This window comes from Camelina sativa, chromosome 14, assembly GCF_000633955.1.
Source record: "Camelina sativa cultivar DH55 chromosome 14, Cs, whole genome shotgun sequence".
Classification (NCBI taxonomy): domain Eukaryota; kingdom Viridiplantae; phylum Streptophyta; class Magnoliopsida; order Brassicales; family Brassicaceae; genus Camelina; species Camelina sativa.
Genome location: NC_025698.1, coordinates 27178740 through 27190855, shown reverse-complemented (window position 1 = coordinate 27190855; position 12116 = coordinate 27178740). Strand labels below are relative to the sequence as shown.

Genomic DNA, 12116 nt, shown 5'->3' with positions numbered 1-12116 from the left:
GTCTCCCCCACCCCCCACAGAGACGACGATCTGCAATCCTGCTTTTAGACGACGCACCAAAACGCTGATAAAACATGCCGTTTTAACGTGAAAGTCAAATTGAAGTAAGACACTGACGTGTCCAAAACAAAATTCTAACCCAAAAACATACCGAATCGAACCAAACTACTAAACCAAATTAATCTCGTTTAACGTAGCTAATTTTGGAAGTTGCCCATCATGTCATATTTTCATGATATCAATCTAGGATTTACTAATTTTGGTGTTCTTCCTTTCAGTTTCTTTTTTTTTTTTTTTTTTTTTTTTTTTTTTGCTTTTTCTTGAACTAAATAAAGCTATTTCATTTTGATATCTTATTGCAAGCTCGTTTGAGCAATATATATAATCAATCGTTGATGAGTTCAAAGAGGTAGTTTATTTTGTATTCAGCAACAAAAGGTTATAATAACATAGCAAGTAACTGTTACTTTCACCTTTTTATTGGGATGATGGGATCATGGATCTCAGTTCTCTTTCCTTTTCTTTTTTGGGTATCAAAAGAAAATGATCAAATAAGCCTGCCTTGGCACTTGTTCGAAAGAAAATTCCAATATTTGATTGTTCACGCCTTAGATCGGTTAAAACTATTTTGGACATTTTTTGTAATTAGTCAGTTTGATTATTTCTGACATCGTCATTCGGATTGATAATATTTGTGATATACATGCAACACTATTTAATTGTAGCACTTAATATATAGCATAATAATATTAAGGACCCTTATATTAATGGACTTTTCATAAATTACATACATAGTGAATTTTTATTGCCAAACCAATTACTAATTATAAAATTTTGATTTCAAAAGCTATTTAGATGATAAATTTAACTCTTATGTCAAGAATCAAGATAATTTTTTTTTGCAAAAATCAAAATTAATAGTTTTTGTTTACCTAATAATTATAATTTAAATTATTATGACATCTAAAATGAAAATCATGAACTATAATTTAAAAAGGTATATTAGATTTGAATTTGATAAAAAAAAAATTATGTATTACGTCTTTTTACTGCTTACGTAAACCCCACTAAGGTGATAATATACCTAGTACTAGGCTAGCTAGTAGACTAGTAGTAGTTAATACGTTCGACGACAAGCAAACCTATAGGTACGCTAATATCAAATGGCACGTTCATTTCATAATAAACAAATCCAAGTACAATTATAGGCTATCAAATTAACAAAACAAAATCAAATTTCACAAATTAAAGACCTAGATCGCAATATGTTAATCATGAAAAAACCTAATTTCTTTCATATACTTTTCATAATTTTGTAATTAGTTTTCTTTAACCAAAACCGTGGGCAAGTTCTCGTTGATTAATCTCCCATCATTGTTAACTGAATGAAAAAAAATACTGCCACGATGTTAAGTGATAAAAGGATTATTCAGTGAAAAGTAATGTTATTATTATTCGGCCGACGGTGTACGAGAGGGCACAAATACTTGGAACGAAAGTCTCCATCGATTAGGGATTTAATTAACGTTGCTTCGCCATACAGCATGCCTTTATTTTCTCGTCCAGCCACACTTTTAAAGTCACATTCCGGCTCTTCCTTAATAACCGCTTTATCAATTTGTTTTTTCATTGATCAAGTGATTTATGCTTAAATCAAGTTGGTCATATTAGTATTACGATTATTATAATAATGGTATATAAGGGAGAAGTTTAAACATTTTTTCTCGTAATTATAATTGAGTCTTAACATACGATGAGTTATATAATGAGTATACGTGTAATCATAGAAACTTACAAACTTGTATTATACGAATATATATGATACAATATAGGTTATGGCTAAAACTAACTCGTCGTGCTTGGTTGGTATATAACCATTCATTCAATTCTTTTTTGTGGCTACTGTCAGATGCATCAGTAAGATATGATTAATGCTTGAAACCCAAGAAGCATAACATATGTATATAGTTATTGATCCAATAATACAGAGAATATTATAAGCTATTAGAGGAAAGAAGAGAATATATATTAATATACATATATGGTTCCTGCTTACTTCGTTCACAATTGGATCTTAGATAATAATAATCAGCAAGAGCTAAACAAATACACAAACTTACGCTACCAAACAAAATAGTTGTTTGAATATAAACTTGAAATGTCCAAATTCTTGGAAAACTAATTACAAATTTTTTGGACTTTGTGATAAAAATATTCAACATTAATGAAGAATTATTTGAACGTACTCTACTCCTTTTCCATCACATGTATAGCTACTACAAAATAGAAAGACTCCTCAAACTTTATATAAACTCTACGCCCTTCACATATACTTCACGCCCCCCAAATCTCTCTATAACAACGAAAGTTTCCATGGGGCTTAAGAATATCATCTTCGCAATATCTCTTACTATCGCCATAACCATCATCGTACTGGTCTCTACAGTGTATGTTAGCAACAACAAAACGGAAACACAGATGCAAACGCAAACGCAGACGCTCATTACGCAGAAGCCTCATAGGGTGAGCCGTTTCTTGGCGCAGAACGTGAAAAACGGTCGTAACCCTAACGCTGCAGACCATTGCAATAAGAACGAGGAGATATGCAAGAGTCAAGGAACATACAACTCCACAATGTCGTGTTGTAGCAACAAGTGTGTTGATGTGGCTTACGATAACGATAACTGCGGCGCATGCAAGAACAAATGCACGTTCACGCAGACTTGTTGTAGAGGAGAGTGCGTTTACTTAACTTATGATAAGAGGCATTGTGGAGAGTGTAACCATAGTTGTTTGGTTGGTGAGTTTTGTGTCTATGGGTTGTGTAATTACGCGTGATATATATGTTATTAGTTAGTTTCTATATTTAAACTTTAGTATTTTTATTGGTACTCCAATATGGTTTTATAATACAATGTTACTGTTTGTGTTTGTTGATTAAGATTCAGAAATTTGAATCGAGAATTTAACACGGATATATTTTATTTTGTTTTTAAATGGTTTTTGGGTTTGATAATACGAAAAGGTTCAAAGAAATGGAGAAACATAATCACTGTTGGTGGTTTATACGTCGAACTAGGTTATATAGTCCACGTACGTCGTATAAAAGTTTCGACGATAAATGTTATCATTTGTTTTGGAATGTAGTGTCGTGAAATGTAATTGTAAAGGTCAAGATAAATGATTTACACAACGTTAATAATGTGTGTGTGTGTGTGTTATGGTCGTATATATGGATGAACGAATAACATTAAAGTTTATTGATGAATTTAAAACAAATATAAATGTCATTTTAACATCAATACCAGTTGCTACAAACTTAATTACCTCTTTAATATTAGTTAAAATTATATTGAACCATGTGCTTTTGTAAACGATGCATGAAGTTAAATGAAGATCTTGAAATAAATAGTATTTTTTTTTAGAGAAAAAAATTATTATTGGAATTAATAATGGATTCTCGAGCAAAGAGGATACTAAAAAAAACACATGCAAATGCTTAATAAGTTCACAAATCACAAGCAGCAAATGAGTCGATCCAAAAAACAGATATAGAATAACAGAAAGTAAATATTGTAGTATTCGAAGTTAATAATGCTAGATCCTAAACTTCTCGAGATCTAAATTAAGGCAAACAGTGTAGTATGTAGAGCTTCACAAGCTTTGCGTTGGACACATACACGAGGTACCTCTCAAGTTTTGCTCACTATGTTCTTCATACTCCGTGTTAGCAAACAGCGAAATTTTTTTGGCAAATGGCATTATCTGGGGACCTTTAACTATAATTGATTATCATTATACTAATCTGGAGGTGATTGAAGACGCTTGAAGTCAAAGAAGTATACATAGATATATATATTAGATGTTATTATTAGTTCATAAATATAATTTTTAAAAAGTTAGAAAAACAAAAAGCATTTTCTCATGGTTGGAAAGGCATCTTGACGGGTCAAGAAATTATGAGAAAAGGTCTTGGTTGGAGTGTGAAGATTGGTTATGCTATTCGGATTTGGTCAGACCCTTGGACGTCTTCAAAAGAACCGCTTCGCTTCTCCCTTGGAAGCTAGCTAGTTCTGGTTGTAGAGGACCTCATTTCTCCGACCACTAGTGACTTGGACTTGGACGCCATTCGCCTTCACCTACCTCATTTTTATTTTATTTGTTTGGACATTAAAAGCACCATTTCATTAAAGTTAAGATTACAGTCATGAGACTTTCATCTAGGGAGAGCCAAACAAGAACCAAAAAAAGCTTACATGGGAATAGAGAGTAGAGACAAACACATGTAGGTATGCTACTAAACTAACAACCTCACCCGGACAAAGGAACAACAAAAGACATAACTAGTATGAGGTTCCCGTTCGCAATATCATCCTCTGTTCTCGGAGACACAAGATACATTGGTATGGTTAGCTGACAAAACGTGATTTTTCTCATACCGCTGTATTATGAATCTTGTGTTCAGTTCAACAATAAATTAGAAAGAAAAAAAAAAGAATAAAAATATGAAAATTCCAAATATACTGTATAACTTTGTAAAAGACTTCACTTCTAAATTTTGTTTTTATCAAAAGGTTTTATTTCAAATTATGTTTTGTTTTCTAAAACTAAATTTTCTGATTGATAAATTGTGCTTTAGTTACTTCAGCAATGGTAGATTTCCCCAATTTTATTAAAGACATATAAAATAAGTTAAGTGGAGACTTGACGATCGAGCGGAATAGTATTTTTTTTCTTTGAATCAACAGTCGCGGCAAAGGAGGTAGAAGATATCGAATCAGATCTCTCGCCGGAAACGTCACACCGCCGTATAATATTTATCAAATGGTGAAGGCACTGCAAGGCGCGGCCCAGAATCTGCCGGCGGATGTCAATCAATTGATCGATCAGTTAGAGCGTCACTGCTTAGCTCCCGATGGATCTCTTGTTACCAAATCTGCCTACTCCGATCTTCAACTTGTACGTAATCCATCTCTTACGACGATTGGGTTCCGGTTTTGTTTCCCCAATCTCCTAATTATTCTCTTTGTGATGTGAGACTCTAATAGTTATTGTATCGACATTGCAGGCGAGAGAGGAGATGTCTCGGGAGAGACTACGGTACTTGGAAGCTATGGTAACACTCTTATCCTCTTCTCATTTGCCTTCATCTCTTCAGAATCGTTTTTGGGTTGGATTCAATTCCAGGATTTGAGTTAGGGTTTTTTAGTATTCTGTAGTTATCAAGGGACTCACTTATTTTTTATCATCTGGGTGTTTGTTTAGGCAATTTATTGTGAAGCTGTAGCTATGGTAGAAGAGTACCAGCAAGCTATTTCAGTGGCTAACCATGGTGGGATACGGGATGTTCAGAGTCTATACCCTCAACTTGGTTTGAAGAATTCTCCTCAGGTTTATGAGACTCTAGAGCATAGGTTGGTGGTTGCTGAGGCCGCTCAGAAACTGAGGCTACCTCTTATCTCAGATGATGGTGAAATTCATGAGGAAGAAATTGAGAAATGGAGTATACTATCAAGAAGCTCTCTTGATAATGCTACCACGAGTTTCACGATTAGCTCCACTTCTAACTCAGTGAACTATTTGAATAGCTCTGTAAACAGCGTTGCTGGTGGGGCTAGTCTTAGTGCTGTTGATACTGACGTAGTTGGTGGTGTGCCGAATCGCTTTCTTGGAATAACTCCTGCTTATTTATCCTATGTTCAGCTCCAAAATACTATTTCCATGGTAATGTGAGATCATACTGTGCCTCGTACTGGTTTTTTCATTACTATATCGTGTGCCTTCATCTGCTGATTACAACATAGTTTTGCACCAATTCTTATTAAAGATTGGGTTATGGATATCTTTGGGTATCTAATTTTTCTCTTTTTAATAAATTTGCTTAGGACATGGCTGACTACCAAATGTTTCTTGCCCGTGAGATAGAAGGTCGATTGAAGGACAAATGTGATAAGTTGGCTGATGCCATTGTTGATGACACCGGTAAGATCTTCACCACTAGCAGACTGAGAAAGAGGTCTTTCGTTCCTTACCCAAATTCATTTGTTCCTGTCCCTTAATGCTAAGTTGAGTGCGGATAACGACAAGAATTATCTTATTTTCTACATTTTATGACAGATTCATCCACAGGAAATCGAAATTCAAGTGCTAGGCTCCCAGAAAGGTTAGCTTTATCTCTATGGTTTAACTATGGCTAAAGACACCTAAAAATTCAAACATGATTACCTGAGGATTTTAGTGAAGACTGGTGGTAACTGGCCTTTCTAGAGATATATATCTTGATAATTTGGTATACATGATAACATACTGTAGCTATAAGCCAAGAAATTGCAACTGGAAGCCTTTTTTAGATGAAGGGATCATAGCCAAAGAGAAAAAGTTATGTTAGTGATAGGTATTCTGTTTCTCTGTAAAGTTTATCTAGAAGTCTTGAAGGAGCAGATGACTTTCTCACACTTAGCCATCCTCTTATGGTCTCTAACATCAATCAGTGACAATGTTTTCTTGCATTTACAGGGTTAAGTTTATAATTGAGGAGATTGAAAGGGACGAAGCAGCTCTACGAGAGGACCTCTACTCAGCTGACAGGAAGTTTGCAGAATATTACAATGTAGGTGAAAAGAATACTCATATTATATTTTGCAAAACGAAAACCTAATTACCAGGCTGTTGCATGATATTTTTCTAAAATGTTCTTATATAAGTTTTCTACATGTAAATCAAAGTTACGTCCTTTGAATTATCCTTGTAGCCCTTAATGCTAGTAAGTTCTGATGACTGTTCGTTTTTATTTTGAACAAGGTCCTGGAACAAATACTCGGGGTGCTTATAAAGCTTGTGAAGGATCTAAAGTTAGAACATCAACACAAATATGTAAGGGTTTCAGTGTTTCCCAGTTGATTTAATTGCTGCCTGTTCACATTTAGCTTACTCTTTATATTGTTACAGAATGAAATGCAGAAGACTTGGTTGTGTAAGAGGTGTGAGACCATGAATGCCAAATTGAGGTATCATCTCATCCTTTACTGTTTAGGATCCAAATTTCAGGCTATTGCAGTAGTTAAAATATCTTGTTTGCTTTACTTGAAGGGTTTTAGAAAACGTTCTCCTGCTTGAGACATACACCCCTGACTCCATATCAGCTCTGCACAACATCAGGTGCAGAAATCTATTTTCCAGACATGTTTCTTGCCATGTATTTGATGAACCCATCACCCCGTCTCTCACCTGCAACCCTTATTGTATTTTTCAGGAATTATCTGGTCGAGGCTACCGAGGAAGCTTCAGCTGCATACAACAAAGCGGTTTGTGGCTTTATCCTCTCTTCCATTGCTTAGCTCTAAACCCTGTTTTTCTCTCTTCATTGGCATCTTACTCCCGGTTAATTAATTGAACCTGCAAAATGACACATAGGTTACACGGCTTAGAGAATATCAAGGAGTAGATCCACATTTTGATACAATTGCCAGACAGTACCATGAAATTGTTAAGGTAAGCAAGCATCAATTATGTCATTCCACCTTCTAAATTTGATTTGACTTGTGAGAATGCAATAACACAAATAATGATGAGAGCTTTCATGTTTTGCAGAAACTGGAAAATATGCAGTGGACCATTCATCAAGTAGAAATGGACCTCAAGTCTCAAGACTGATCAGTAGTTTTGTTAACACTTGTGACATATTAGCAAATCTGATCCTCCAGAAAGATTGGATTGGGAGAAAAAATCAGTATTAATTTAAAACACATCCAGTTCATGTGATCCACTACTTGTAATATATACTTACATTGTGTTATATTTCTTTGTTATATACTTATATTGGCCCTTCAAAACAAATGAGAGATAACCAGTTTAACAGTACGCAAACAAAACCTTAAAAGAAATGGAACCTATCTTTTTTCTTTTCAACCAAAAAGCCTCCGTAAATTTGCCTGAACAACAATAATACAACTCTTTTGTCTTTTTAGAACAGTCTTGGTTGTTGTGGATTCCCACTTCTCATCATAGCACAAAACTCGTCATAGTTGATTTTACCGTCCTGTAACAAGAAAGATAACTCGACGTTAGAGATTGAAAACAAAAATGTTTCGAGCGAGAAGGACTTCTTTTTTGGCTTTACATTATCGGAGTCGACATCAGACAAAATCTCTTTGATAGTAGCATCATCTCCCATTCCATACTCCTTCAAAGCAGCCTCTAGCTCGTCTATCGTAATGTATCTATCAAACACAATTCCAACAAATTAAAGTCTCATCCATCATCCTTACAAACCTATTTACCGTTCGTATCAAAAACAAATAAAAAGATCACCCACCCACTCCCATCTTTGTCAAAATGTTGGAAGGCTTTGTAGAGACTTTCATTACTTTCAAGCCTATGTCTATGCATTGTTGCAGTAATAAACTCGATGTAATCTATCGACCCGTTTCCATCAACATCAGCCTGAATCACCAAAAAACTCGAATATGAGCTTTTTAAACATTCGAGGAAAAATGAAATATCTTTGTCTTAGTCCAAACTTACAGCATCCATGAGCTGTTTCACTTCGGCTTCAGTGAGTTTTGATCCCAACTTGGCTAATCCTTCTTTCAATTCTTCATATGTGATTGTACCACTATTGTCCGTATCTATATTAGCAAACATCGCCTTTAAGCCTTGTATCTCTTCCGTGTCAATATTCTCCGCAATCACCTGTTTCCAATTTGAACAGTAAGAAGAAAAAATGACACAAAAGGTCTGTCAGAATTTAGCAACATCTTTGATCTAAACCTTTAAAGCAAGTTTCTTTAGCTTATTCATGGCTCTAAATTGTTTCATCCTTGAGAGAACAGCACTATCAATAGGTTTATCCGATGCTTCTCCACCTTCTCTTAGCCATGGATGCTCTGCAAAAAAGGTAAACCAACCACCACATTTTCAACATTCAAGTGAAGTATACAAGAAGGTAAATCTCTGTGGAAAAAGATTAGATTACTTACGAAGAACTTCAGCAGCAGAAACCCGTCTTTTAGGATCTTGAGTCAACATTTTACGTACCAAATCCTTAGCACTAGTGGAAATTGAAGGCCAAGGTTGGGTATCAAAGTCGATTTCACCTTCCAATATAGCATCAAATATCCCTTTCTCCGTTTCTACATTCCCAAAAGCCAACAAAACCATACTCATGTATACATCACTAACTACACTCTTCTCAAATATATAATCTGAAACTAAAAAAAGACGATAACAGTATCTTATTACCAGCCCAAAATGGAGGTACACCACTAAGTAGAATGTAGAGTATAACTCCAGCACTCCATATATCGATTTCTTTACCGTATCTACGCTTCAAAACTTCAGGAGCAACATAATATGCACTCCCAACTATATCTTTATACACTCTCCCTGCAGAAACAAACCCATCATGCATGACTCATTCAATAACAATCTCTTCCTTTCATCAATTCTCAACAAAAAAGATGTAATAATATATATATACCTTCTTGGATAAAGACTGATAAACCGAAATCAGTGGCTTTGATAAGAGCCTTGTCATCTTTGCTAGATAACAAGAAATTCTCAGGCTTTAAGTCTCTATGCATCACACCCATGAAATGACAAATGTTGACAACATTCACAATCTGCCTACAAACAGAAGCAGCTGCTCTCTCACTGTAATGTCCCTTTGCTAGAATCCTATCGAACAATTCTCCACCAGCACAAAGCTCCATCACCAAGTTCACAGCTTTCTCGTCTTCGTAAGCTCCTTTAAACTCAACAATGTTAGGCTGTCCACTCAAATGCTGCATGATCTGAATCTCTCTTCTCATATCCTCTTTATCAGCTTTAGTCACCAGTTTCTTCTTCGAGATCGACTTGCAAGCGAATCTCTTCCCTGTAGACTTCTCTGTGCACAGATACGTTACCCCGAACTGGCCTCGACCCAGTTCTTTGCTTAGCGTGTACAAGAGTTTCACGTCTTCGTACGGCTTCTCGAGTATTGAAGCAGCACCACCAGCACTGTGTTTCTTCGGCGGATTACGCCACGGAGGTGGTTGATTCGTTCCGGTGGGTTTCTCAGGCGGATCTTGGTGGTTACTACTCCTTCCTCTGTTCTCGATCTCACCGTTTTGTTGTGGTTTCATCACCAATCCGTATTTCTTGGCTAAGCAGTTTCCCATTGCTTCCTCGTCTCTGATCTAGCTCAGATTAGCTCAAAATATCACGACCCAGAGACCAAAGATGGAAACTTTCCTGAAATTTTTTGCCGAGAATCAAGAAAATAAAACAGAGAAATATATGCAAAGGTTTGATTTTTTTGTTTTCCTTTTTTTGGGGTGGGTTTGTTTATATAATCAATTCAGCAAATCAATTCAGCAACGAACTTGTTTCATGAAGCAATGATTTTTGTGAGATTTTAGCACAAAATTTGATTGTTTGAAAAGTTGAATTGCAGAAGAAGAATCATGAAAAGGTTGGGGAAGAAGAAAGTAGTGGAGGGATCCCCTAAAAGGTCGGCTTTTTGGGCAGCTGTGTGTGGACTGTGGAGTTTAGTTATTAGTTGGTGTGACATCAAATTTAATAAGACAAGTCAACTGTTTCTGCTTTGATTTTATCGATTTTTCTTTAATATTGAACTTTCTCAAGTTTTCTTCAATCGTTTCCATGTGAAGCAGCAGCATTGACCACGATGAAGGTGATGATTAATTTAAAAAGCTTATTTGGTTTCATAGCATTAACGGCTTTCATCCATAACCCATAGCATAGTACATTAATAATATAGTTGGAATCATTTTAAAACCAGCATTATTGTAAAATTTGATAAATGCCATGCTCAGAAAAGTATATATATATAATCGAAACTTCCCTAAATACAAACAACACTTGCTTGATGATATTATAACCAACATGAGAGATAGGCGCGATCAGTAACGTTTTAATGTTTTTGCTCCTACCCACTCTACTCAGCACAGACCTAACCTATATCTAACCTATATATATAGGTTTAACATCGTAGACCCTTGTATCATGTTGCAAGATAAATTAGGGATTTTATAAACTCATGAGAGATTGATTGTTGGAGTTTTACATTTCTAGTTTTTCTTATATGAGAGCTAAAGGGGAAGCAAGTTTTGTTTTGTTTGAGGGTGCAAGAGATGAATTCTCTTTATATCCTTAGTTCGTAATAAGTCGATTATCTCTTTGCCTTTCATTCGGTCCTTAGTCTTATCAGTTTCACATGTAAGGTAGGCAACGTTATAGCTTGGAAAGGTATTGGCTCACTGTGAGAAGCGTCCTTGCCCTCAGAACGTGACATTAAAAAGTCTCCCCCAAAATTAGCTTTCACAGCTCTCACTAGTTCAAGTTATGTCTGATCATCATCAATTAATATGTTTCGTAGTCAAGTAGATCTTGCTAGGTATATAAAACCAATAAAAGATACAAGCTACCAACTTTTAAAAAAAAGCTTAATTAATATTAAAAAAAAAAAATTGTGAGATTTGGAACAAACTTTCATTGCCAGATGACTTGCTGAGACAGAAGACCTAACAAATATGAGTAGTCAAGTAGATGACTTGCTGAGACATAAGACCTAACAAATCCTACACACTTAAACTAAACCAAAATGAGAGGTATAACTAATATACTACAAGAAGTACACTCTAGCATCGAGCTGGGTGTATACGCATCTACTAAAACGATGATAAATCTTGAACTACACCTTCGATTGGCTTGAAATAAACGGCACTGGAAAGATGACTCAATTCTCTACAACTTTGATGAAGACATCAAAAGCTGAATCCCTAGACCGGTGGTTCGAGTGATGGCTCGATTGAGTGGTCCGACTGGTGCCCTGAGAATGGCTCGATTGTGGAGGTTGAGAGTGGCTCGATTGTGGCCGCTGAGAGTGGCTCGGTCGTGTGCGTCTCCGACGTCTCCTAAACGCCTGAAATACTTCGAAATGCACAATGCATGCAAGGATGATGCAAAAACTTCCTAAACATGCAAAATGTATAAAAGAGGTTCTAAAATGATGCAAAATGACTAGTTATCCTAGCTAAATGTATGACAAATGCATGCTAAGGAGATGCAAAATATAGACATCACTACCATTAATCTAATGATCATTCACCAAC

The 12116-nt window shown here is 35.7% G+C and overlaps 3 protein-coding genes across 3 annotated transcripts; 2 read left to right on the top strand and 1 right to left on the bottom strand.

The window, feature by feature from the left end:
* Positions 2356 to 2876, top strand: LOC104742603 (stigma-specific STIG1-like protein 3). Its single transcript, XM_010463624.1, has one exon. The coding sequence runs from the start codon at positions 2374 to 2376 to the stop codon at positions 2836 to 2838; it is 465 nt and encodes a 154-aa protein (XP_010461926.1). The 5' UTR covers positions 2356 to 2373; the 3' UTR covers positions 2839 to 2876.
* Positions 4591 to 7812, top strand: LOC104742601 (AUGMIN subunit 4-like). Its single transcript, XM_010463622.2, has 12 exons — positions 4591 to 4959; positions 5069 to 5116; positions 5266 to 5724; positions 5886 to 5982; positions 6118 to 6163; positions 6517 to 6610; positions 6802 to 6873; positions 6949 to 7007; positions 7090 to 7158; positions 7253 to 7304; positions 7414 to 7491; positions 7591 to 7812. Exons 1-12 carry the CDS (start codon positions 4825 to 4827, stop codon positions 7651 to 7653), a joined length of 1272 nt encoding a protein of 423 aa, XP_010461924.1. The 5' UTR covers positions 4591 to 4824; the 3' UTR covers positions 7654 to 7812.
* On the bottom strand, positions 7759 to 10160 carry LOC104742602 (calcium-dependent protein kinase 33). The gene is made up of 8 exons (XM_010463623.2): positions 9479 to 10160; positions 9241 to 9384; positions 8979 to 9131; positions 8770 to 8885; positions 8524 to 8691; positions 8315 to 8442; positions 8120 to 8219; positions 7759 to 8038 (listed from the first exon to the last, which is right to left on the bottom strand). The coding sequence occupies exons 1-8, from the start codon at positions 10158 to 10160 to the stop codon at positions 7964 to 7966; spliced, it is 1566 nt and encodes a 521-aa protein (XP_010461925.1). The 3' UTR covers positions 7759 to 7963.